This window comes from Paramormyrops kingsleyae, chromosome 17 (assembly GCF_048594095.1).
Source record: "Paramormyrops kingsleyae isolate MSU_618 chromosome 17, PKINGS_0.4, whole genome shotgun sequence".
NCBI lineage: Eukaryota > Metazoa > Chordata > Actinopteri > Osteoglossiformes > Mormyridae > Paramormyrops > Paramormyrops kingsleyae.
Genome location: NC_132813.1, coordinates 7766864 through 7793623, shown reverse-complemented (window position 1 = coordinate 7793623; position 26760 = coordinate 7766864). Strand labels below are relative to the sequence as shown.

General features: G+C 44.6%; 4 protein-coding genes across 12 annotated transcripts in view; 1 reads left to right on the top strand and 3 right to left on the bottom strand.

Moving 5' to 3' along the window:
• atm (ATM serine/threonine kinase) overlaps positions 1-1918 on the bottom strand; it is a 28448-nt gene extending 26530 nt beyond the window's left edge. The window contains exons 1-4 of one of the 4 annotated variants that reach the window (XR_002838498.2): positions 1590-1918; positions 869-942; positions 384-505; positions 38-183 (exon numbers count right to left, since the gene is read on the bottom strand). Coding sequence is in view for 2 of the 4 variants with exons in the window: in XM_023813802.2 (XP_023669570.2) it covers positions 38-183; positions 384-505; positions 869-940 (340 nt within the window). In the remaining 2 variants the exon portion in view is untranslated. Of the gene's footprint in view, positions 1-37; positions 184-383; positions 506-868; positions 943-1313; positions 1550-1589 lie in introns of those variants that run through there. The other 3 variants (XR_002838497.2, XM_023813802.2, XM_023813803.2) reach the window with 3 other exon arrangements.
• On the top strand, positions 1823-22913 carry npat (nuclear protein, ataxia-telangiectasia locus). Of its 6 annotated transcripts, XR_011983330.1 has the most exons (23): positions 1823-2204; positions 2870-2988; positions 3183-3243; positions 3356-3434; positions 3622-3662; positions 4009-4242; positions 4668-4743; positions 5161-5293; positions 5407-5498; positions 5787-5871; positions 6305-6401; positions 6663-6776; positions 6889-8286; positions 8500-8612; positions 9522-9609; positions 10147-11576; positions 11690-12022; positions 13468-13576; positions 14773-14968; positions 18512-18686; positions 19112-19306; positions 19494-19579; positions 21800-22913. XR_011983330.1 is itself a non-coding variant. In XM_023813805.2 (17 exons), the coding sequence occupies exons 1-17, from the start codon at positions 2168-2170 to the stop codon at positions 11768-11770; spliced, it is 4212 nt and encodes a 1403-aa protein (XP_023669573.2). In that variant the 5' UTR covers positions 1823-2167; the 3' UTR covers positions 11771-12493. The 6 variants fall into 6 exon arrangements, 2 of the variants coding, with proteins under 2 accessions (XP_023669573.2, XP_023669572.2); XR_011983328.1 differs by having other exon boundaries at positions 19494-22913; XR_011983329.1 differs by having other exon boundaries at positions 19117-22913.
• Positions 13471-19291, bottom strand: mmp20a (matrix metallopeptidase 20a (enamelysin)). Its single transcript, XM_072701605.1, has 10 exons — positions 19181-19291; positions 18451-18692; positions 17841-17989; positions 17332-17463; positions 17077-17238; positions 16855-16969; positions 14460-14602; positions 14096-14255; positions 13727-13830; positions 13471-13571 (listed from the first exon to the last, which is right to left on the bottom strand). Exons 1-10 carry the CDS (start codon positions 19289-19291, stop codon positions 13471-13473), a joined length of 1419 nt encoding a protein of 472 aa, XP_072557706.1.
• Positions 20747-26073, bottom strand: mmp20b (matrix metallopeptidase 20b (enamelysin)). Its single transcript, XM_023813807.2, has 10 exons — positions 25797-26073; positions 23993-24231; positions 23143-23291; positions 22915-23040; positions 22587-22745; positions 22306-22477; positions 21951-22084; positions 21698-21854; positions 21501-21604; positions 20747-20917 (listed from the first exon to the last, which is right to left on the bottom strand). The coding sequence occupies exons 1-10, from the start codon at positions 25941-25943 to the stop codon at positions 20817-20819; spliced, it is 1488 nt and encodes a 495-aa protein (XP_023669575.2). The 5' UTR covers positions 25944-26073; the 3' UTR covers positions 20747-20816.
• Positions 26074-26760: the final 687 nt, after the last annotated feature.

The following is a 26760-nucleotide window of genomic DNA, read 5'->3' as shown; positions in this document are numbered from 1 at the left end:
GAACAAAACAAACAAATGACAGACATGAAGCCCTTACGTTTGTTCGCGCATCGAATAAAATATTTGACCAGGCTGCTGATCTCCTGCATCTTTTTGTGCCGGTTGGCTTGAGTCGCGGCAGAGACATTGGCTTTCCCAGAATGTAATGCCTCAGTCTCTTTTTGAAGGTACCGCTGCAGAAACCTTCAAAAAAGGTTGTATTTAAGTTAAGAACTATGGAACGAAAACTTGGTTCTATTTTGAGCGGAAAAAAATTTATAAAACTCTAATTTCTCTCTGAAAGTAGATTCTGGAAGATCATATGACAAATATCTTTTCAATAGCCACGGCAACAAATGCTAACAAATAAAACTGGCCCAAACTTCAAAAACAAGAGAAATTACTTGAAAACAGCATCCCAGGTGAGCTGTTTCGAGCCTTTAGAACTCTTGGTTCCAGAATTGCGGTCGAGTTCTTGTATAGTATCAGGAGATCGAATGAGCTGACGAAAGCGCTCCACCTCTTTCTGTACAGGAGGAGAATGAGAACCAAATGATGGCCGGTTGGGAAATTGTCGCCAACAAAAGCTGACATGTATAATGCATTATAATGCATTCAAAGTATAATAAACAAAGCTATTATAAAAACGTTTAACACATTATAGCCGTGTTTATTATACATTATGAATGCTCTACGAAGCACTCATCTATATGCACTATAAATACCTACATAATGCATTATAATGGCTTATACTGACCATTACACTGCATTATGAAGTTATCTATAATGCATTATTATGGCTGTTTTAAGTGAAGTGTTACCAAATTGTCAAATCACAGACTGATCAAATGGCAATGCATGGGGGGTGGCGTCTCTAACATAACATTACCTTTCTTTCTGTGACTTTTTCATTCTCTAAACCACGGCAGCAGACCAGAAGCTCATGGAGAAGCAGACTCATGCCTGAGGAGTGCAGGGAAGTAGGATACCGGGCATCAGATTTTGACCGAAAACTACTTCTGCAAACAAGTTCATCCTACACCATTGAACATGTTTTGTCACGATGTAACGGAACGGTTAGTTTCTGTTTTCATTTCTTAGTAAAACGCGACTACTTGATGTACTGGAGAGCCTACCGGGGAAAACCCAAAGTAGCAGTGCACTAGTACTTCCAGGAAGGCAGTGCAAGTTACACGTACTGAAAACGTCCATACTTCCAACTAAGACATGGAATATTACTATATCTAAGAGCACCGATATCATTACACTGAAATCAGCTTGTCAGTTAGCTAGACGTACTGTAAAAATTGCCAATGGAAGTTTGCTGCACTTGCCTAAACGTTACGCCGAATCCTCCATATCAAGTTTGACTGCAAAGGCTCAAATCTATCTATTATCCACAGTAGACACTGCACAGGAATCCGGATACATAGCGCAATAGCAATCGATTCTTAACTACCCATGCAGGATATCACCTTCATAGTGGTCCATAACAACTAAGATCATCAAATAATTAGTAATAAGTAACACCGTAAAAGTACGACAGACCTAATTATTGACCACGTGTTTATCCGAAAACGGAGCAGTCATGCAAATGTTTGGTTACATACTTTGCTTTTATGTTCTGAGTATACCGGACACATTACTTTCTATGTAGTTCGCAGTATGCTGATCTTGACATCATTAAAATCGCGCCTCCCGCTGCAAGCATGCCTCCTCCGCCGGGTCACAAATCTGCACAGACCAACCATATTTTCAGATTCTGGTTGCCATGTTGATAGGTATAAAAAGGGCGACAGAATGCAAGTTCCCAGAACACAAGTTTATCTTATATGCCTTGTGCAGCAATTTTGCGACTGTTCTCTCTGGTCTTTTCGTGCATAAATCTCGCAGGACAGACACAGACTGCCAGCTGAATCAAAATAATGAGCTAGAAAATTGGGGTCCCGCGTTAGAGCAAACTACATTTCCCGTGATTCATCCTGCGTTGTCTGTCGTCCAACTTCCGGTCGACGAATGCCGAATTTCCGCGCCATTTCAGGGGACATACAATACGTCTGAACCAGTTTGATCGTGCTGGGGATGAGAAATGTCAAATTAATATCAAGAATTTTGCGGTTCCTTGCCTCCTCATATGTTGTACGATGTGTATATAATTCTCTTTGGGGTATAACTGAACTAATTAGCTATGTTGCTACCGTCCGACATAGCGAGGCTTGTTTTGGGTGAGTACGGCGGCTCAGGGGAGATGTTGATCTTCCCTTGACTAGCCAGTTAGCAAGCCACTGTACGAAAGTGGCAAGTATAATATAAAAAAAAATCGTGCCTACTTCAGTTCAGGGCAGGGGTTAATAATTATGTTACACGTGTATTGTTAAGTGTGTGCAGTTTTAAAGTAACATAGAAACAAGACAGCAACTTTCCCTTGAAAGTATCTTGTATTTCAAAGTACTTGCGCGGCTGATGTTAGCTGTTTGGCTAAGGACCTATGCCCACGTAATAGGAAACAAGGAATATGAAAGAAGTACTCGTATATAATCTGTTTACGATTACGAAATTCTGCACATACTCCATTAAGATTAAGCGCCGTGTACGTGTCAGAGAGACGTGTTTGCCAGTGTCGTCAGTGTGGCCCCTAGCACCGGATAGATAAGGGTGTGTAATGGACAGGTTAATTACGCTTAACTATAACTCTTCGCCATGTCTCGGAAGTGCACGTCAACGTATACGTCTAGATGCCTAAATCCTGATGGTATTTTTCCATTTCCTGCCTGGTCAAGGATCTTACCTACATGCTCCGCGATCCCAGCAGAGGTTAATTAATATACAGGTGCTTAATTCATGTGCTGATTGTCACGGATGTCGTGTCTTTTTCACGATTTGGTTGAAGGTTACCTGCAACAGGAGGGTCTATCCGCTACAAGCCAGGCGTTCATTTTAGAAAGCCCCAATCTGAAGGAATACGCGGAGCACAGTACAGAAGATGGAGCTATCCCTGCCTGCGTGTTTGTGAGTGTCCTCTGTGCCGTCACCTCTCATATTATTCACTTCCATTTTCCAGCGTTTTCTGCATGCCGATGGACACACCCGGATGTGTATATTTCACGGCAGTGCTGCCTTATTTCCCGAACTTGCAGAATGTGTGGCAACATTTAAAGCTGTCAGCAGACTGACAGGTGTATATGTACCTTTTATTCTCACAGTCCTTGTTTGGAAAAAATCTGACAACGATCTTGAATGAATATGTTGCCGCTAAAGCCAAGGGTAGGTGCTTCCCGCACAGTACACCCAAACCTGGACATTTTACTGTTTAGTTCTTAAACTATCATGGCTTTTCTGGTCTTATTTCCATTGTGTGTCCTAATTATTTACATAGAAACCAGCCAAGACCCACAAATACCCGCCATGATGACATCATTATGGAAGAAGTTAGAATTCACTCTAAACCAAATCAAGTAAGGAGAGTTTATTTTTGATGTTCCTGTGCATTCGTGTTTGCACGTCTTTAATGGCAAATTTACAGCCATCCACCTGTAAATATCATTTTTTTTCATGCAAGTTAAGGGAACACATAGTTAACTACTGTGTAATACTTGAATAACTGCCTACATTTTGGTTGTGTGTTCCTTTGTTTTTCTCCAGATGTATGCAGAATTCACCAGCGGTGCACCAGAACCAGCGACGTAAGTTGCTATTTAGGAACTAAGCATATGTTTAGCTGAGATTTTTAAACATCTGCGACGGTGGATTAGCTGTAAGCCAGGCGAAATGCGTGCAGGGTCACTGTCGCTCAGTAGGTCAGGACTGTGTGCTTGTGATCGGAAAGGTTGCTGGTTCTAATCCTGGGGCTGGCAGTTTAATGCCACTGTTGGGCCTTTGAGCAAGTCGCTTAAGCACAGATTGCCCCGGGGAACTAGACAAATGGCTGACCTTGTGCTTAGTCCCCAAGCTTTGTGTCAGAGGAGAGCAAGAAGCATATAAATAGAGTAAATCGTTTAATTTTTTTCTTCCTATTGCTTTCCATTGCAGTCCGTACTCGTAATGGAATTATGAATCTGAGGCGACAGAGGGCGCTGTCCTCCCCTTTGTCCCCAGCCCCCAGGATTTCTTCATCCCCAGCCCCATCTGGCCACTACATCCCAAGCCCCATCTCTGCCCCTCAAAGCATTCTGGGACACTGCTACAGCTCCCTGCAGACCCGTTCTACTCCGATTTGCCAGCCTCAGGTCCAGGATGGGAGCAGACTTTTCATCAGCGTGAACCGTAAGATGCGACCGATTTAGGGCGCTTTTCCACCGCACCAGGTACTGTACTTTAGGTTCTTCAAGTACGGTACTTCAAGGTGTTGGTTTTCCACTGGCGTAAAAATTGGATTTTTCCTTTGCCTATGCATCCATTATTATTTTTTTTCTTTATTGTTTTCTGAGTTCAGACAGCTTCTGTATTGTGTTTGAGGCAGGCGATTTGAATTGCCAGTCGACAAAAAAGTGTCCCACCCCAAAGTACCAAAAAAGTACCCCAGTTAGTTTGGCATTTTAGGTACTGGAACCTTTGCTACTGGTACTCGACCAGAAGTCACTGGAAAAGGGAAAGTACCAAAAGTGCGGTGGAAAAGCACCATTAGGGTTCAGCCGCTGGATCTTTAAGGGTAGCTCTTTAAATGGTGTTTATCGACTGTCTCTTTACAGGAGATTCCCCTCTGCAAGTTGCGGTTCCTGACCACAGGATAAACCCCGGCCCGTTGTCCCCTGCCCGTAGAAAATGGTAACAGTGATGAAGCGCTTTCATTTTTGCCCATATTTAATATGTGAAGATTAAAAGTCGAAGTATCTTTTATTGTCAACCTCAGATGTATGATGTGTGAAGTCAAACGCTGGGCTGAAATGTCGCTGTCATTGGTTTTAGAGCAGTTGATAAATAATAAATAAAATATAAAAACTAAGAAAAATAAATATAACATTAAGACAAAGAGATACAGTTAACCACCTAATTTAATTTCATCCTAAATGAATAATTGTGGGACGGTAGATAACCGTGCTCGATCGATATGCTATGGTGTAGTATGCTATGGTGTAGTATGCTATGGTGTAGTATGCTATTGTGCATATCTGCATGTGAAATGGGGTGTGTTCTGCTTTCCTTTTAAAGGGGAGTGCTGACCTACATGTTCTTTTCTTTCAGTGACTCCCCGAGGAGGAGAGGAGGGGGCTTGAGTGGGTGCAGTGGACCAGGGCGGGGCAGTTTGCCACCTAACGTCCCCCCCGTGGAGCTGCAGAGTGAGTCACATCAGGAGGCAGTCAGCGAGAATTTCCCTGTGAGTGCGGCCCCTCCCCCCTGGGAGTGAATCATCGATTTCTATTGCTTTGGGTTTCACCATTGGTTCGGTTTACGATCCCTGCTCCTGTTATGTTTGCTTCCCCCCCTCAGCAAATGGTTATAGAGAATGCAAGGGAGAAGATACTGAACGACAAGTCGCTGCAAGAAAAGCTGGCAGAAAACATAAACAAAATCCTGGGAAGGTAGAAATGTAGTCAATTCTGAAGCCCAGTCTAAACTGGAATTATGTGCTTGTTAGCTGACAGATTTGTGTGTGTATTTAGGTTTACTTTCTTGTACGTACATGTGGAATACTTTTCCAGAACAGCAGGTGGCAGCAGTGTGTCAGTTTTCTCCTTTGGTTCTTTATGTCTAAGATACGAAGCTGACCACCCAACACTTGTGTAATATATTGACCTAAATTCAGCAAAAATACTGCCGTACTCCTCACACAAAGCAAACATGTTCTAACACTTCTAACTGTGTTTTAGTGAGATTAGTCCTCAGGCCTCCAAGCAAGCATCGTGCACCTCAATGGAGCAGGACCAGTCTATTGATGAGATACTCGGCCTACAGGTAATGAGCCTTATCCCAGGTCTCTGATTGGTCGTTTCCTCTAATCAGAAGATGCCACAAACTGATCAGTTGCTCCCTTAGGTCAAATGGGTGCATGTGCAGCAAGTAAGCTGGATATGCAATATATGCAACTTCAGGGCTCTGAAGTGCTCGCATTTTGCAAAGCTCTAAATAACTGAGAACGCTGCAGCTCTGTATAGGTCCGAAATAGGTCAAAATTGCAAATTACTAGGACAGAGCTTGTGTGGGAAAAGTCCCAACATTACCTCCCAACAGTAATTTAACTGTGTACTAAAGGACATGAAATGATTATTTGTAGTTCTTATTGATTTAATTCTGTTTTTGCTCAAAACGGGTAGATTCTAGTGTGGTTTGGGTCTGAATGCTTAATTTGTTTAGCATCTGAAACCTGATGCGATGTGTGTCTGTACAGGGAGAGATCCACATGACTGATGATGCCATCCAGGATATCCTAGAGCAGACGGAATCAGATCCTGCCTTTCAAGCTCTCTTTGACCTTTTCGATTGCGGTAAAAACTTAATTACGTTATGGGTGTTCATAATCTGATTTGTTTTGGCAGCCAAAGCTAAATTGTCTTCCTGAATTATGAATTTCTTAGATTATTGCTACTGGCGTAAAATTTTTGTGGGACAAGATAACATTTCGCAAGTGGTCCAGACATACTGGATAGATTCTTGTACTTGGACGAGAAAGAGGGAAAAATGTCATTTTGTAGGTGTGATGGTGTGAATGGTCCTCCTGTGCTTAATCGCAATTTTTTTTTGGCCAGGTAAAGACAAAAATAACGACGCAGATCACCATGGAGATGTGAACACCAGCACTCCCAGCCTGGAGAGCAATGAGGTGGAGACGAGTGACTGCTTTTCTGTGACTGGGGATCAAGGTGGGTGTCACCTCTCGGTAATGAGTGTCATCTGCGGGTGACAAACCGTACTGCTTCCCCAATACCGCACTGGTCCTATGATATTCATTTTTCGAATGATTTTGTGTTCAAGGTGCTGGCCCTGAGGATTCAGCCACTGGCGCTGAGACTCCTCGAAAGACAAGGGCGCGAAAAGTACAGGAGATGAAGAGCAAGAAAAGTAGGAAAATCACACACCCTCTTTCAGGCACCTCAAGGACTCAGGCATTGATTCCTCCACGTCTATCCAGTGAAGTAACACCAGATACCGGGGTGCCGTCTCCGATAAAAATGTCGACTGAGGGCAAAACCTTAGTCTGTAGCGATAGGGAGGTAAGGACTTTGCAGCCTCCCCCACAGGGCAGCCCCATCAAAGACGCTAATCCAACCATAGTGGAGAAAGTCCCGGAAATGCCTCCAGAAGAAGACGCAAGCATGGATGTTGACGAACCATCTGATTCCACGTCGCAAGAGAACGTTGAGCAGTTTATTCTTCAGCCTGAGATCCAGCAGATCCCCCAGGCCTCCAAAGATCCTGGAGGAAGACCATGTCGAACTTCACCATGCGAGTCTGAGAGGAACCTCTCTGAGGCTAGAGAGGTCGACCCTGCTGAGAGGACATCTGAGATTAGCCTGGGTTTAGTGGAGGCTGAGGGCTCTGTGTTGGGTTTTTCCATTGAGGTTCCTCATGTTCCGGAACATTCTGCTGAACCCCAAAATCCGGAAGGCTTGCCTACTTTGTCCATTAATACTGACAGCACAGTTGTAAATAACCAGAAAGCAGGACTGGAACATTCCCCATCTTCCCAGAAGAGTCCGCCCTCGCTTGGTCAGGGTGCACAAGGCTCTGAGGCAACAACACAAGAGATCGTGCATATTCCTGAGGATAGTTCAGCTCCTACACCTGAAGCTTCTCTCCCACTGTCTTCTGCCCTTGCCCTGTCCCCCGCCAAGGAACCCAACACTAGTAAAATAGTCTCGCTGAAGATCATCATCAGCGACGAGCAAGAGGAGCAGGTGGGAGACTCTGCCCTCTGCCAGGCGGTGTCCAGCATCACAGGCGACCAGGTCCCCACCATCATCCTCTCTTCGCCGGCTAAGTCCCCGGCCAAAGCTCCAGGCGGCTCAGGATTCTCGGTGACGGCGGAGGAGACGGTGCAGGCTGTGAGCTGTTTACAGTGCACGGAGCTCACCGGCAAACCCGCGGAGCGTGTGGCTGGCGTGGACGAGAACCTGCAGCTCTCGCTTCCTGGCGAACTGGTGTCAGAAGGGGGGTTCATCCAGCTGCTGCCCTCTGCTGCCTCTTATGGGGGCTCCAGCAACTACTTCATCGTGACGGAGCAGTCGATGGTCAGTCACCCGCCTAGCGTGGTGGTTCTGCCCGACGGTTCTCCGCTCGGCCCGGTGGCCAGCCCCACACACGTCCTGGCAACTCCTCCTCGAGCTCGGCCCGTCTCTGTCACGCAAGACGCCTCAAAGACCTACCCATCTGGTAGGCCTCTAGCATTGTTTCCAGATGTTTAAATGACTATCAACTCCATGCAGATCAAATCACACTTAACTGTCTCCCATTTGCATTGGATGCATTTTTTCCCAGATACATTTTTTGCACATTTGTTGTAAAACTAAATAAATAAAAAAATCGAAGGCTATGTCAGCTGTTGTAAACCACTCTCTTCCTTAAAACGTTACTCTGTAATTTCAGGTTCGACACTGATCATAACGTCACCAGTGCAGCCCATGCTGCAAGGCATGATGGTACCAGCATCTGTGGTCGGCCAAAAGAATACCGGGACATTTACCATAGTCTCCAATCAGGTAAATCCCAATCATGTTTCCTGAGCTCATTGTTAATCGCCGTTATACTACGGGACCGTTGAATGCTTGAATCTGATTGGCTGACGAACGTTCTGAGGTGTGCAATTATTTTCAGGGAAACGCACGGCGAACGTAGTTCCAGGCAGCTCTCTTGACCGCATTACAGTTCCATATCACTTCGCATAGTTAACTGTAATAACGGAAATTAGCATACTGTACCTATACAGCACACGGGACTAACAAAAACAACATGACAGACGATTTTCCGAAAGTAAATTTTAATATTTACGGTGAATATGAAATGTGAATGTGTTACACACTCACACAAAAACGTGTTGTCAGCGCTGCCCTGACGATTTTATCAGTTAGCCTAGTGTAGCAACTTAAAGGCTACACATGACATTTCTCACTAGCGAGGTAATAACAGCGCTGCATCTTAAAGCAGACTTACAGTTTAGAGACGGTGCTTCAGAACACTGTTGAGGGACACAGAGGTAGCCTAATTCATACAAGCTCTCTCTCTCTCTCTGTTTCTCTTTCTCTGTGTCTCTGTCTCTCTCGCTCTCTTTCTAATAACTTCATTATTAACTGCATTAGTCTGCTATCAACGGCTCAAGCCTCCATTGCCAGCTTTAAAATGACATTTTGGAACTAGCAAAAGAGTCGTTGGATGAGATGCGGAAGAAATAATCCTACTCACAATAGCGATTTAAGTAGAAAAACCGGGCGAATCCCTTGAAATATATCATCTGATCGATGTCTTGAGGTGTGGCAACCGTAGTATAAGCTCCGCTTCGCGTCGTGGCCGCATCACCACCTCGGGTGTGCATTATTTTTCTAATAATTCAACGGCCCGTCGTCAATTATTCCTTACTTATTTTTCGCGTGAAACATTTCGTCTTTGCACAGCTGGTGACCTTGCCGGTTACTTCTGCGAAAGTTACACCCAGCCCCAAGTCCAAACCCAGACTGGCCCCCAAGGAAGCAGCAGGCTCTGGTGAGTGTCGTATTCCCGCTCCTCCATAAAGTGAACTATTTGTGGTATAATGTGCAGTTTTGAAGGACAGATTAAATACTTATGTAACACTTTAATATCTGCTCTTTGACTATTAATAAACCATTTTATTAATCATTGGATAATAGATTAATATATAAAAAGATTCACCAAAAAAATTCAAAATGTATTAGTTATATCTTGCTTCTGGTATTTACAAAGCAGCTTATAAATCACTTTCAAATATAAAATAATGGGTTAATAATCATACTCAGAAATTGATTATTATTGAGCATTTACAAGCTCTTTAGTAAATTCAGGTGTAAAACATCTTTGTAATACATTTCTAAATTTTGATTGTAAGTGAATTTATTTACTAATATTATAAAATGATTAATAAATGCAGATCTTAGACTTGCTGATTATTTCTTAACTGATGTCTCCTATACAGTGAAGGGTTTCTAAACTGTTCCTGTCTGTTATTTTTTGGATTTTTACTTATTTGGGTAAATGAGGCTAACTTTCTCTCTCTCCTTTCAGGTAAGGCAGGTGCTGCCGTGTCTGGCATGGAGGCGAAGGCCGAGATCCCGCTGAGGCCAGCTGGCCCCGGACAGCTGACGCTCTCGGATGCCACCATCACAGAGGCGGCCCCGGGCCCCAGTGCTCCCAGTCACCGCAGGATGCTGTGCTTCGACGCCGACAGCCCCGGCCCCGCGGATGCGGCCGCCCCATCAGGACACACCCCGTCGCCCCCGGTGACACCACAGACGGTCGTCTCTCGGCCCCCCGCCGTCACCTCTGCCTCGTCTCCTGCTGTCACCGGGTCCCCTGCCAGGCAGCCTCCCAAGGAGAGTCCTGGTAGCTCGGGCAGCCGGGGCCCTAAGATCCGATCCGTACAGCCGACCATCCTCAGGGGCAGCAGGGCGGCCAGAGCCGAGCTGTTAAAATGCCCCAAAGGTCTGACCACGCCGGAGAACGAGAGGACCCCCCTGGACTGTGCTGCGGGCGACACCAAGAAATGCCCTCACGCCAAAAGTGACTCCGGTGTTGTGGCGAAAGCTCCGAGCACCATCGTGAGGACGGAGGCCACGCCGCCGGAAGCTTCCGGCAGGTCCGTGTTCGCGAGAAAGCAGCAGATCGTGGACAAGAGGGAATTCTCTGCGGCCGAGAGCGCCGGGCCTGCCAAATCCAGGCCCGGTGGCGCCAAGAAGGAGGACCAGAGGGGCAGGTCAGAGGCTGGGGAGAAACCACAGGCCAAAGGCCGGGAGGGGAGAGAGGGTCGGGCAGAGCGGAGGGGCTCCTCGCTAGAGCCTCCCCATGTCACGGCTAATAAGGAGAACGAGCTGGAAGGGAGTCGGTGTGAGCATCACCCCGTGGGTCCTGCCCCGGTGGGAGAGCCCGGCCCGCCCACCATCGGCTCTCCGGCACCCATCACCCAGGCTGGCTCTTGCAAAGTCCCGAGTAAGACCAGCCCTCTGACCAAGCAGGCCGCCGAGATGCTGCAGGACATCCAGGGGCTGATCCCGGCCTCCACGCCCTCTAAGAGGACGGGGCTAGGCTGCCCCGAGCTGGCCCACCCCAGAACTCCCAATCTGGGTGGCCCAACGGAGGAGCCTCCAGACTGCCTGAGGACTCCCATCCGGCAGCGGCACGGCCGGGAGCGGGAGGGCACCCCCCGGCACCTCGTCGCCACACCCGACGTCCCCACCTGCAGCCCGGCCAGCGAGGCCGGCAGCGAGAGCAGCATCAACATGGCCGCCCAGACGCTCATCTCCCTGTCCCGCGCTGGCAGGGCCGGCACGCCCCTGAAGGACAGCATTCTACAGCAGGGCGCGGCATCCGCCGCGGTGAACATCGCTACGGTGGCTCCCAAACCCAAAAAGCGCAAGCAGTCGGAATCACACACCGCCCCAATTGCCAAGAAAGAGCTTCATCTCTCTGGGTCAACGCCCAGTAAGAAAAAGTCTAAGGTGAGCAGAAGCAAATCTGCTTCATCCCGTTTCCTTTTCCTTTGTCAGTTGTTTCCACCTTTAATTGCTGTGTCTTAATTATTTTTTTTGGCAATTTGTTTACTACCAACTAGAAACAAAAGAGGCTGCTTGATTCCTTCCCTGATGACCTGGACGTCGATAAGTTCCTGTCATCGCTGCACTATGACGAATAATCCTATGCAGTTGCCGAGAGGGACGGCCTTCGTTTAGGGCGCTAAGTGGCCGTGTTGAGCGGCACCATCCACGGTTTTCCATTCGCTGAACCACCTTTGGCCGCTCAGTCGGGCCTCGGAGGGTTCAGGTGACCAATACTAAGCAACTGTTAAATCCTACTGCTGGAAACTGAATGTAATCGCTGGTATCTCCGCGTCATGATCCAATCCAACACCTTCATCTTCAATGGCGTGCAGTCACACGTGTTTCAGGTATGGCTACAGAACATAATGTACTACAAGCAGCTCGGTTAGGTGAAGACGGGACTTTGTAAAGGGGATGGTTTTGTTTTTTTTTTTACTTTGGAAGAGAGATTCCATGCACTTTTAATTAAATAAGATGCCAGCCTCAACACCCACTAATTTAAAGTCAGAACAGCTTATTTTTGCCTAAAAGTAAAGCTTGTTTGACCTGTAGTTTTCCATCTCCGCTGAGCCAGACTGGTCCTTTGTATTGTATGAAAACTACAAACTGCCTCTTTGTATTTATGTCCTCAAGCAGTGTTACAATGTAAAAAGAAAATGGTTCTTCCCATTTGTATTAATGTGTACTCACTGTATGCTTTGGTGTTGAAGCTCAGTTTTCAATTAAAATATTTAACTAACTACACACATACATGCACCTGTTCTGAACTGCCTATCCAGGTCAGGGTTGTGGGAATGTTTTTGTTCGTTTGTCTGTCTGTCGGCATGATTTGCTATATTAGTGTTAACGTCGCACCATTCCAAAGGGGGGGGGGGGGGGGGGGTTGGGGCGGTTCCTTCTAGAATACAGCAGGACAGGAAGACGACAGTGTATAACACAAACAATGCTTCAAATTAATGAGACTTTGAGATTAGCACAGATATACTTAATGTGTTACAGCTACCAAATCATTTTACTTGAATATGTCTTGAGAGACGAATGAAATGTAGCATGATGTTTAATTTCATTAGCATTTTAAATGCAGTCCTTGCTGGCGCTTTCTAGTAATAGATTTTGATCCGTCAGCTCGCCTTGCCAGCTTTAAACGACTGCGTTAATGTGACAGCGCTCTCGTCTGTTTTGCAGCGGTTCTGCTGTTTACCACAGTTAGGCCAACATTCAGCTCCTACTCTTAAGCTAAGCTGTCAAGCCAGAAATGTACAAGTCTGTGCGTTATTAGTGTAGTTATAAAATTATACTCCACTAATGTTGCATAGTGCATTTATTTGAGAGATTACCTAAAGAATCAATGTACCATTTGAGTAATTTTGTGGTTTTTCAAAGTTCATGGAAAATCATCAGCACATGAAAATTGTGGGAGTGTTCTAAATTAGTCAGGGCTCTTGGATAACAGTGTTCCTAAGCTGGGTCCTTTCATGTTTTTGCTCCCTCCGCATAGTGAGCTTGGAGTAAGCAAAAATATGGGCTGTCTGGCAGGGAGCTGGGAGGGAGCAGAAATATCGGCTGTCTAGCAGGGAGCTGGGAGGGAGCAAAAATATCTGCTGTCTGGGAGGGAGCAAAACATGGGCTGTTTGGCAGGGAGAAAAAAATATGGGCTGTCTGGCAGGGAGCTGGGAGGGAGCAAAAATGTGGACCGTCTGGTAGTTCCCGAGGAGTGGGTTGAAACTGCGTTCACATATTTTCCTCCTCATAGATCTCCTGCTGCCTTGTTATTCTGTCTCTTTGCCACTAGGTGTCAGCAGCCCAGCCAGGCATTAGCTCTTTCTGCATACTGCATCCGCTGCCTTCTGTAGTCAAACGTATGAACTGTTTTTCCAGAGAAGAAGTGGATGTATCCTGTTGTAAGTCAAGATTTGCGTTATTTGGTTACATGTTACAACAGCAATAGCTTATGTGTGAATATTTCCTCTCTAATCGTCATACAAAACAAAAAAATAAATACTGTCTCATCTAGGAGTCACACGCATGCATCAAACATTGAGACATCTTACCTGAATGTTCAAATGCAGCATCGATTTTATTTCCAATGGCTGGCCAGTCAGTTTTGATTTTTCTTGGGTAGCCTGGGTCCATTGCGTTTTTGTCTTCATCATACCTTTAATGCAATTTTGCCGTTTTGCGTATAAGTGGGTTTGATCTCAATTTAAACTTTTTTTTCCCTCTTCAGCGGAGTAGAGGGATATGAAATGTGTAATTGCCTATAAAAGCATGTTTACTGGCCAGCCAATCCCCATCTTCTAAAGACAGCTCTTAAGTTATTTCACTGTATTTGTTTTTAGTGCTATCTGCTTTTATATTATATTTTAAAATTGTGCATTTATCCATTTTTAATAAAAACTGCATACAAAGGACATCGTTACCTGTAGTACACATCTCTTACAAAGAAATACGTTTTCCCAAACGCATTCACATGGACAGCAGCATCAATCTGCTTCACACCTGGAGGAAATCCAAAGTCATAGATAGATCTCTGGTAGTAACTCTTCTTATTTAACTGCTGCACTATCCAGTACTTGGAACCTGGAAGACACCGCAAGAAGGCTTCAGTAAACTGCCACCTACCAGCTTGTTGAACAAAATAATTTGTTGTACTGAGATCACTTAACAGCAAACGGATGACTCACTTAAATTCACCTTTGATCAGCATGTGCTAGTTTCATTTTCAGTGCGATCTATTTCGTAAAACTTCTCTGAATGTTATATGGCAGTTAGGATGTGCCTTACCAGTGAAGGTGTAGGCCACGCCCTTGCTTGTGATGTCATAGGCGGCATCCACGGGTGAGCTGATGCTGGGCAAATAGGTGCTGCTGTACCCCTCTCTCAGAAAGTACTGGCGATCTGGCCCTATAGCTCTCAGCCACATGTAACTTATGCACCAGGAAACATTGAGATATACGTCTATTAAAGATTAGCACACACTCAGCTTTTAGGAAATTGAAGTCTTCCCTGGTTTGTTTATTGATTCATGCCAACATAGCACTTGCAATCTGTCTTCATGCTGTTAATATTTCTCCATTTTTCTATTCATGCATTGCAGGTTTGCCGCCTGGCGTCTGTCCTAGAGAGCACAGTGCTGGGTACACAAATAACCCCCTGAAAAAGGCAGGTTTCAGAGGCCAGTCTCTGTTTGTTGCGTCTTTGTACTATGGAAGGAAACTGGGCTGCTCCAGGGGGGACACAATACACAGGGAAAAACATATAAAATGCACACATGTCCGTCCCTGCATTCCTGGGTGTGTGAGACCTCATTATATACCCATGCTGAGTCAGGGTACCATTTCATTATGTTTGTTTATTCTCTTTTTGTAAAGTGGTAGTGCCTCGCAATAGTTTTCAGATTGTTTTATCATTATCAAAGCTTCTGATTGGAAACATTTGCTTTTTGTATCCAGTTTAACGAAATCATTACTTCAAGTGTTGCCGAGTAAATAAATTTGATTGCAGACTGGAAACATTCAAAGCTAGAATGACTTCTGCATGACAGCAGAAACTAAAGCTAAAAGTGAAATGTGCTGGTTGTGTAAGGATTCAGACTGTTGCACAGTCAAGTGAAAAATTGTTCTAGCAAGGATAGTTACAATCTATCCCATTTACCGGATAAAAATACTGATCCATGCAGGTGTTTGTCAGGTGGTCAATCTAAAGGAAAAGTGTGAAAATGAAGATGACACTTTGGGCTGAATTTACCAGTGTAACCTAATGTAAATGCATAGAGAAGGAAAGGGTACAAAATAATATCCAGCTGATCCTGGTACCCAGTAGCACAGTAGGGACTGGTCCCCTTTACCCCAATATACCCCCAAATGTTACCGAGTACCCCTTTTGATAACAGGCAAAATTCGCAACAATGTAGAGCCCTTCGCCCCCGCAACACCCTCTGATCGGCAAAATTTACTGACTCCCCTCCCCCGCCCCTGTTGATACCCCAGTTAGCACTATTAGCTCAATAAACAAGAAACAGGCGGTGCTTCAAAGGAAGAAGTGTGGTGATGGCAGCATTATGCTGTAGGGGGCACTGGTCTTCTGCAGAAACCAGTTATTTTGTCAGAAGAATGGTGCGAAGCACAGGGATATACTGTTATATTAAGGTGATGTACTGCAGGTGATGTACTACATGGATATAGTGCTATACTAAGGTGATGTACTGCAGGTGATATACTATAGGGATATAGTGCTATACTAAGGTGATGTACTGCAGGTGATATACTACAGGGATATACTGTGATACTAAGCTGATGTACTGCAGGTGATATACTACAGGGATATACTGTTATACTAAGCTGATGTACTGCAGGTGATATACTATAGGGATATAGTGCTATACTAAGGTGATGTACTGCAGGTGATATACTATAGGGATATAGTGCTATACTAAGGTGATGTACTGCAGGTGATATACTACAGGGATATAGTGCTATACTAAGCTGATGTACTGCAGGTGATATACTACAGGGATATACTGTGATACTAAGCTGATGTACTGCAGGTGATATACTACAGGGATATACTGTGATACTAAGCTGTTGTACTGCATACTGCAGGTGATATACTACAGGGATATAGTGTTATACTAAGCTGATGTACTGCAGGTGATATACTACAGAGATATACTGCTATATTAAGGTGATGTACTGCAGGTGATATACTACAGGGATATTGTGCTACACTAAGGTGATGTACTTCAGGTGATATATTACAAGGATATGCTGCTATACTAAGGTGACATGATTCTACAAGCACTATCCAATGAACTGTGCTCCAGCTCCAGCTGTAGAAAATTTGTCAAGAGTAGTGATTGAACATCTTTGCTAACCAGTGTACAAAGCTGATAGGCACCAACTAGACTGAAAGCTGTCATTGTGGAAAAAGGTGACTCTGCCACATAATGAAGTCATCTGTTTTCGTCCCTTCATCTTACAAAAGGTTATCCAGGACAGGGTGGGGGTGGGGGTGGGGGCGGGGGGGGGGGGGGGTTGAAAGTTATGCAAGGAAATATGCAATGAAATAGGTATTCTGAGTCATATAAGGAATCTTCAGCTATGTGTGGATCTATGTCACAATTTCATTGATTATCACAATTATATACCTTAAAGAGATTAGCATTAAGAAGGTCCCATACCTGTTTTTGAAGAAAGCTAATTCCTGCCCGATCATTGCCACTGCATCGAAAGTCATGCCGGGATCGCATTTCTCAGGAGGGGCCATTACACCCAGCTTTATGGTCTTATAAGAACCTAGACAAGACAAGTGGGATCTATTTGTTGTGGCTATGTGTGCAGGTACTGACTCTGTAAAATTTTATTACTGTGGCCTCATAAAGCTGTCAGTTTTTTTTCCCCACCGTACAGTGCCTGGATGGCAAGGGCATCGTCTCTAGGCAGGGTGTACTGGGTCATGCTGCTGTATCTGTAGCTGGGGTACATGAGGGCCGAAGGGTCCTTGGAATGAGAGAGACCCAGGGAGTGTCCCAGCTCGTGAGCAGCCACAGTAAACAGGTTGTAACCTGAAACAGACGGCATGTCACAACCCACATTCTTACCGGCCCCATTTATCACCGCGCCCACTCAGACTCCTCGACGTCAAGGCCAGGCATTACCAGGCTTACGGCGTCCCATCCTCCAGACCTCGTCCTCATCAAAGTGCACGTCACCCCCTATGTCCTCCCCGGGTTCAAAAGCGTGAGCCAGTACGCCGCGGGGGCCGTCAAAGGGAAAGAAATCGCCGTGGCCTTTAGGTGAAGAGGAAAGTCGTTTGTTTTTGTTAGGTGTGACTAGTTCACAGATCAGTGTGGCGACCTCCTTGGGTTAGCATGCAATCAGAATTCAGCAAACATTCATTTCCTGTGATGGAGAAACAGAGTCAGTTACTGTCTATCGCAGGGGTGGCTAATCTTATCCGCAAAGGGCCGGTGTGTATGTGTATCCGCTGCAGCTCCTTAATTATATTACTACTTAGAGGATTGATTGGCTGAGGAGTCCTCACACCTGGGTTTGAACAGCTGACCTACAGGTTATCCCAAAAACCTGCATACACACCGGCCCTTTGCGGATAAGATTGGCCACCACTGGTCTATCGTATCCAGTCAATTATGATCACAACCAGTACCTTTCGAAGCAAAGTTTATCATGATGTCTGCTTCCCCGTGGTCAACTCTGATGAACTTCAGTGGAGCTACATCGCTCCAGATCTTCAGGGCTCTGCGGAATGTGTTCTCCACCTCTTGCTTTGTCAGGTCGGGTGTGTAGTTCTGAATCCTGTAGGTCGTCATATGTAACTGGGCCTAGTATATGTCTCGTGTTATGATTTATCCAGAATCTGTCTGCCTATCAGCATCCATCTCTAACAGTTCTCCACTCCAGCCTCAAAAGGTCACATGAATTCTTATTTACAACTCAGTAAATCATCTTTTCTTCTTAGAATTATGTCTAATATTTCTCTCGTAGGAATAAACAGCACAAGAGATTAAACTACGGGCATTTCATATAAAGAAATAAAGGACATTTTGAGTGGGATACATGGTGGGATAGGCAAGGAGAATAATCAGCTAAGATCGTTTAGAAACCTCATTTCACGGTGTCCTGAGGTAGTTGAAATGGAGATAATTTCTCATGAGAAGAATCAGAAACTGAGTCAAAGCAGTAAGTCTAACCTTAATTCTGCAAATATATTGTTCCTGTCTGTGAGAAACAGGACATCTTTCTCCCTGGACCCGCACCTGTAAGTGATGGTGTGGTTCTTCCACTTGGGTCTGTTGGGCTGGGAACTGTACTGCTCAGCATCCGGCACTCCGCACCTTTCCCTCCTCATCACCTCCAGGGTTCGGTGGTCAAGCTGACCGCTCTTCTCCAGGCCGAAGAAGTCCTGCATCTCTCCAATCTTGGTCTCCACGGCTGTGACGTCCCTCTTGCTGCGAAGTCCGTGGCTCACATCCAGATGGTAGAACTTTCTCAGGTACTCCTTTAAGTAACCATGCAGCTCAGCAAACTCACTATAATCATCTCAAAGCCTGCTGCATGCTCAGAGATACATTGTTTATGCATTATGCAAAGTACAGTTTTAACACGTGTATAATAACAAGCCTTTCTGGATTTATAGGAAAATTTCAACAACCCGAAAAACAAAAATGATCGATTTATAGTAAAAGTTGTAGAAACAAACATTTATATATTGTTAAAATATATATTAAAATACAGTATATATTACTATTCAATATATTCACTATGCATGTAATAAATAGAAAACTAAATCAACAAGTGGCAAATATTTAAAACACTTAAGAAATTAAGGTTCATGTATGGTAAGTGTATTTATTGGGCATTTTTCCCCATAAACTTTTCATTTGTTTTTCTGTATATTTTCCATAATCACTTATGCAGTATAGGGTGTAAATGTATTGTTGCAAGATGGAAATAAACGGTGAATGAGAATCCGGTGCTGCCGCCAACCTCAGCGAATCTGACGTCCTCCAAGCACGGCTGCGACTCCCGAGCGATGGGCGATGTCCCCGACGGGCCGATGCCCACAAGCAGGTACAGGAGTGAGATCCAGGGCTGCATCCTTCAGCTGAAGTGGTAAGACTTCTGGCTTTGTATGGCCGAGCGCGTTTTTTTCAGGAGACAATCCCGCGGTAGATGAATCACGTGTGTGTACAGAGTCCTCCTGTAGGTTGTAACCAGCGGCCAGGGACCAGCGGTTTACAGCAGAGCTGCTGCTGACTCTGAGCCCTGATGAGGTAATGTCTTGTTTTCTTTTTGGTAGCTCTGGTCTTGGATGTTTGAAATGAGAACAACTGCAAGGAACATGAGCTCCATCACCTGTCGCACAAGCTGTGTTGTGAATATCATGTAGGTAGTTGATTTTGCAGTTGAGTTAGATATGGTGCCGCCAATAATATGATATAGCAGTGCTTAATTTCTTATTTTGAATCAGCAATGTTACTATAATACATACAGATTTACTACACTGAGTGTGTAACAGCATCTTGTGGTGGCTTTAGATCAAGGTTAATCTGCTCAGAAAACAAAATTGCATCAGACCGTGTCACGCTTTTCTTTTTTCCGGTGAACCAAACATGGCCTTTGTGTAGAGAGACTTCATTGATGTTTTAGCAGAACAACCAGATTGTTCGTATAATTTTGGTAAAGCATCCATTTATCCTGGGTGGCACAGGACACAAAGTGGGGTCATTTGGGTATATTGCCAGTTCATTGTAGGGCACACACACAACTCTCATATATATTCATAGACACGAGTTCGCCTAAACCACGTCTATGGACTGTGAAGGGAAGCCATGTATGGAGGAAGCTCTTGCAAACACAGAGGGGACTTGTAAATCCTACACACATAGCTGAGAGGGACCAGACCATCCCTATGATTCACTACCTACTGAGCTACTCTGTCCCAATATTCCATCCCTTAGCAGTGTTTTCCAACTTGGTCCTTGCAGAACCCCTGGATAATCCAGATTTTTTGCATTTTTGCTTCCTCCCAGCTCCAGATAGGGAGCAAAAATGTGGACTGTCTGGGTGTTCCCAAGGAATGGGTTGAGAAACATTGCCCTAAAGGGTAAGTTTTTCGAGTTTAAATTTCAACCTAGAAACAGTCCTCTCTTGCGTCATTAATTTCAGTAAAAACTATGGTGCTAACCTTAAATGTGAACTTCTTTTTGTTAATTGTGTATTTAGTTTATCTGTAAGTCCACCTGCTATTATATATTGGAGTGACTCAGTGGGCTGAGCCTCTGGGCCTGTGATCGGAAGGTTGCCACTTCAAGCCTGGCTTCAGCAGGATAGTCACATGTCTGTGGGCCCTTGAGCAAGGCCGCTATGGGGGGGCTGCCCTTCACTGCCAAGCTTGCTCTCACCTACATGTGTGTCATGGAGAGCAAGATGAGGTAAGCAAAAAGAGAATTTCCCCACAGGGATCCATAAAGTATCATTCATTTTATCATGAAATGTGAATTAATCTGGGACAATTACAAAGAATGGAAAAACAAGACAGAAACCTTTTGAGTTAAAGTAAAATTTTATTGATCATCTTGACAGAATATATTAAAATCAACAGCCAACATCTTCATATATCTTAGCAACCCAACCAGCTGTTTGCTTTGCCCACGCTGACGACCTGCTTCTGGACATAGTCATACTTATAAACTACTGGCCCGATGAAGAAATGGATGAAACCTGGGGAGCACAAAACAGACGTTCATTTGCTTTCAAGCGGCAGCATTATATGATAATATCATTCACTGATATTACCCCATTGGCAGATTAGGCAGACAATGAATTTATCTCAATTCACTGGAGTTTTATCTTAAATTCAAAGACCTACCCAGCACAAAAGAGCCATATCATTGTACAGTGAACCCTTCTGAATTGCGACCTTCTTCCTTATCATGGTTTTGATATACTGCGGGGTCGGTATAAGTAATTAGAGGGATTTTTGTTTTTGGGAGCTTTGTGAAAGCGGCAGACGACGTACAAAAAAAATTAGCAACTCATAAATGCAAAAATACATGTACAGTACTGGTTTGGAGGACGTGTGTATGGAAGCCTCTCTGTGATATCTCAGAGTGATCTCCCTATGTGATCTTTCTATTGATCTTTCTGAGGGATCTTTCTATTTCACGTTTCTCGTATCTTTTCACTTGGTTTGCTCGCCAAGGGGGCCAGAAGACATAATGTAGGGGCCTGTCTCCCTAACCCCTGTGATGTGGAAGGATCAACTGTAGTATATTTTGTGTATTATATATAGGAATATACTTACCGTCTTTGTGTACCGCTGCACTTATTGATGCATTTATCCCTGGGAAATCCTCGCTGATATACCGGGGTTTGGAGTCTACCACAGCTCTTCGGTTTTCATTGTAACTGTAAAAATTTGTTTCATCAAATTTTCCTTAACGCCGAGGTGTGCGCTCGCCGCACCAGGCCCTGTGTCTGCATCTGAAGGGCATACATTACCTCCAGTACATGTCCTTCACGAATAACAGAGTGTGCCCCATGTCGCTCACATGCACCGCTGCGTCTAAGCGCTCCACCTCTTTGGAAATCCCAAATTTGTAGATGGATTTCGGTTTTTTTCTCACCTGGGATCCCTTCATGGTCCAGAACTTGGATGCTAGGATTGGGGGATAGAAGCATGAAGAGAATATGAAGCCGTCAACAGATAACCCATCCCAGGGTGATAAAAGACGTAGGTAAGTTCTGCTGGTACCTTTAAATAGGTAAACGAGGGACCGTTGGGGAATGGAGTAGGCAGCATCGATGTTCGAGTCAATTTTCGGGATGAAATTTCTGACTGGACCTTCTTTAATCTCACACTGTTGGTCGTACTTGATCCAGAGATAGCTTCATCGAGAAGAAAAGTGAATGACTGATAAAGTTCGTTTGCCGATGTACGTTTTCAAATTTTCAACTTGCAGTTCTTATTCCCAAAATTAATTTTAAAACGGTGAGCTTTTAATGAGTCTGAAATTTCAAAGTTTTTGCCCAAAGCCATTTTACATTACAGTTATTTGTCATGGTTTATTGGTGACTGTTTATTTTGGATTCTGGGATCTAGATCTTACCTGTCTTTGAAAAACATGTTGGCATCTCCCACTGATGTAACAGCATCGAAAGACAGATTTGGGTTGCATTTATCTTGCATCAGAAGAGGATACCGAGGAACTAGATTCCAGATGTTGTAGTAGGGACTCGAACTTGTCTTTGAATAGTAATATGGCAGGATTCCTCTTGTTCCTATACCACGTCAAAGCACTTCATCAGTTTTCAACATCCTCTATTCCCTTTGCTTAACTGCAAGATCACAAACCCCCACCGATATTGGTTGATGACAGAGATCCCCTACCATAAAGGATATTGATTTTAACGACATCTTCCCTCGAAAGCAGGTTGTGTTGGTTTTGTCTCTTGTATGTAGGATACATAAGGGACTCTGGGTTAGTAGAATGCCCAAGACCCAAGGAGTGACCAAATTCATGTGCTGCAACTAGGTACAGGTTGAACCCTGAGTGTGAAAGACATAAAAAAGACAAGAACCTTCTGTAAATAGTAATTAACATGGGAAACAATGAGCAGTGTTTGCTATAAGCAGTTGCGTTTTTGTCCTGGTGTCTGGTCAATGAATCTGTCAAGCTGAAAATGCAATAAAGTCATTTAGCTCGCCTCAAAATTACCATGTGACCCAGCAGTCCATAATTCATCATCGTCAAAGTGGGCGTCGCCTCCAATGCCCTCCCCAGGGCCAAAAGCGTGGGCCAGCGTGCCCAGGGGCCCATCAAAGGGGTAGGAATCGCCGTGTTCTGCTCCCACAGGCCAGAGATGGCAAACAGAAAGAAGAGGCATATTGAGCGACAGATGTGTATGCACCTAATGATGGGATTAACGCTGGAGTTCTCACCTACCACGGGCTGCAAAGTCCACCATGATGTCTGCCTCACGGGAAAATGACCTAACGAAGGTCAGCGGGCTGACCCTTCCCCAGACGTTGAGGGCAGAATCAATCAAGCGGTCAACAGTGGCGGGAGAGATGTCACTGGTGTATCTGCCAATGCTGGGACACAGCACAAAGCTCTTCATTCCAATGTTTCCTTAAGTTCTCAATGTATAAGACAGTAGCTTAGCAGTGGCTGAGTATGATGTTACCAGAGCATATGGCCGAACCCTGAATTCAGTATGCAAGCACTTACCTAAAGGAGAAATGAAGACACTTAAAACATCCTTCAGACCCTGACTCCTGAAAATAATGTTCATGCTCTTGGTGGCTGATTTGTGGTACAGCAGGTGCTATAGCATCTCATCAGGCCAATAACTGATATAATCTTCTTTTTTTTTTTTTGCTAATGGGAACAAACTAAGTCATTCTTGGCTTGGTCCAGCTCTCCATGTTCCATCCATCCTCTGTAACTCCTGTTCAGGGTTGCAGGGAGTCTAGAGCTTATGGGTGCAAAGCAGGGACCTCCCCAGGATGGGGCTCCAAGCCATCATAGGACACACTCACGCACCATTCATACCTATACAGGCAATTTGGTAACACTGATTAACATCAGCATGTTTTTGGACTATGGGGGGGGAAGCTCACGATGACATGGGAAGAACAGGTTCCACACACTCGGAACCATAGCAGACACTCAAACTTTGGTCCCATCAGTGCGAACCACTGCACCACCATGCTGCTCCTCCTTTTGGGTGCATTTGTGGTACAACATTGCCATGATAGTCCAGCACGTTGCTGTACAGGTAATGAAGACCTACTTGTATGAAATGATCCTCTTGGTCCACCTGCTCCCAGTATTATCAGTATAATCCAGCACATCAGGTACTCCGCACCGCGGGGTCTTCATGACCCCCAGGGTCTCTGAGTCCAGGCTGCCGGTAGCGTTGAGGCCAAAGAAACGCTGCATGTCTCGCAATCTGTCTCCGAGTGAGGAGTCGCTCCGCTTCCTGCGCCAGGAGGGCTCTGTCTGCAGGCCGTAATACCGCCGGAGGTATTCCTGACATCAGAAGGGGCACAGGCGTAACCGTGAAAAGTCTACAACAGAGCGAGGTGGCTGTTTGTTTACTTTCCCAGTGGAATCTCCCACCATCAAAAACCTCACACTTCTAAAGTCTGTGCGCAGAGAAATCATTGAAAAGAACTATTTTGAAACCGTGCATTTATTAAACTCAACGTATATTCTGAATTCAAAGCAAACCACCATTTCTACATGTCTTGGCACAACTTCTACAGGCATTTGGGCTGTTTTCCCTGCACATGATTCACAGAGCTCATACCTGTGCTCATCGCTGCAATTCCAGACCTTAAATACTGTATGTGAGTTTCAACACATAGTGTTGCAAACTTCTCGAAAGGGATGCAAGATGGAATTTTTGCTTCTCTGTTTTTCTCTATCATGTTTTGACCTTCTGCAGCCGCTGGGCTCAGTATGAATTGCAGCACACTGTGACTGACGTATAGAGAATGCTGTGGCTGCTGGACACTGTCCTTCTAAACATACTGCATAATGTATCACATGATGCAGCATTTTGAGTAAACAAGAGCTCCTTTGCATTTAAAGACAGAGAGTAATGCAATCTCTGCATAACATTTTTGCATTTACCATGAACTCATTTAATAGTTTGTGATTTACTGTAGAATAGTGATACTTTATTTATTACATTTTTTTTTTTTGTATCGATCTGTGGCCTGTACTACAAAGCGGGGTTACTGGCTTATCGGGGTAACTTGTCGGATTTAAAGTACCACAGTTTAAATGCACTTCATATTCGTTTACTTACATTTTGCCCAGACTACCTTAAATCCGACAAGTTACCCCAATAAGCCAGTAACCCCGCTTCGTAGTACAGGCCACTGGTCTTGATTTCCATGAGCCACACAGACAGGTGAGAGTAAGCTGGTGGGGTCACAATGCAGGGTCACTCAGCATCCAGCAGCTTTTTGGCAATTCGGGGTTAAGGGCCTTGGGCATCAATTTTCCAACTGCTGGATTTGAACCGGCAACCTTCTGAACCTCAGGTGCCAAGTCCTAACCCCCAGGCACACACCATGTGGAAAAAAAAACCTAATGTGATTAAGAATATACTGAAATGATCTATTTGTTCCAGGGACCTGTGCCAAATATTTATGTGTGACCTTTAAAACTTTTAACGACTCACATTATTTAATATCTGACAGTTTTTCCACACAGTAATTGAATGATTATCAACTAAGGCGTTCTTTATATTCATAATCGCCCACCCCGCTCTCGTTTTGTGTGATTACATGTGGGAATGTAAGGAATGTGATAAAGATATTCACAAATAAAATTTTTCATTACCTCATTGCATATTAACACTCGTAAACTAATCCCTTCACCTTCCACACCTATTATATGGAAAGACTGCACGTATTGCATTATCTCACAACATCATAATGACCTCTAGTTATATCTTGGCAGTGCTGGTAGGCGAGTATTTCTACAGTATTATGTGCAGCTCAGGTTCTGCTCTGTTTAGCACAAGAAACGCGCATTCAGTCTTTCATTCAGTCATTTCATTTCAACAGGAGATCCACACTTACTGTAGCTAGTGTCAGGTCCCTGGCGGCGGATCCTCTGTGAAGTTCCGTTTCTTGATCTCTGCTTTGTTCCACCGCCGCTACCACGCGGGACGCGTGGCTCAGCACTAAAACCAGAGCCCAGGGCCAGGGAAGCAAGAGATAGTTCATTGTGTAAGGAAGGACAAAAAAAAGTAGGATAGGATGAACTCAGACAGATAAAGAACCATGCAGCTTCACACCAAATCTAGCTAAACGTGAGCGTCTTATAGGTTGGTGTCATGACTCATATTCGCTTAAACCGAAGAAGCCTCAAATGGCGGGAGGGAATTAGGGAGGGGTCAAGAAATGAGATATCATGTCAGTTTTAATTCCAGATGCAATGCATCATTCAAATAGTAGAAAAAAAACAGGGGGGGGGGTTCTTGTTAGATTATTGGATGTTTCGTGGTTTGTACTTTTCGTCCTTTCAAGGTTGTTACAATTTGTGACAAATCTGTGTGCTGAAAGCCAATCAAAATATGCATAGGAATTAGGTTCTGTGCAGATAGAATGTGGTAATTTAGGTCGGAAGTCAGGATACCACAACTCTGTTCTGATGGAAATTTAAAAGCTTGGCTAAAAACATATATTAACAGTCATTTATGTAGGTGTGTATCAATTCACAGCACTGTCCCTTTAATGTAATTACGCTATGCTTCGTAAACGGGGGGGGCTGGACAGGCTGAGGAGCTTTTCAGGCTCACATGCCGGATTCTGATTGCCCTTGTGATGCATCGGCCTGCAAACAATGCAGATGAACTCTTAAGACTCTCGCATTTCCATCATGATTTGACTTCGTAATGACACAGCTAATCCCATGGAGCTGAGGATATTTTTGTCCATCCCGTAAATGAGTTTGTGTTCAGAAGCAAATTTGGAGGGGAGCAACAGAAAGAAAGAAAAACTGTGCTCCCTAAGCAGCAGTGAATTTTAAAACTTTAAATCC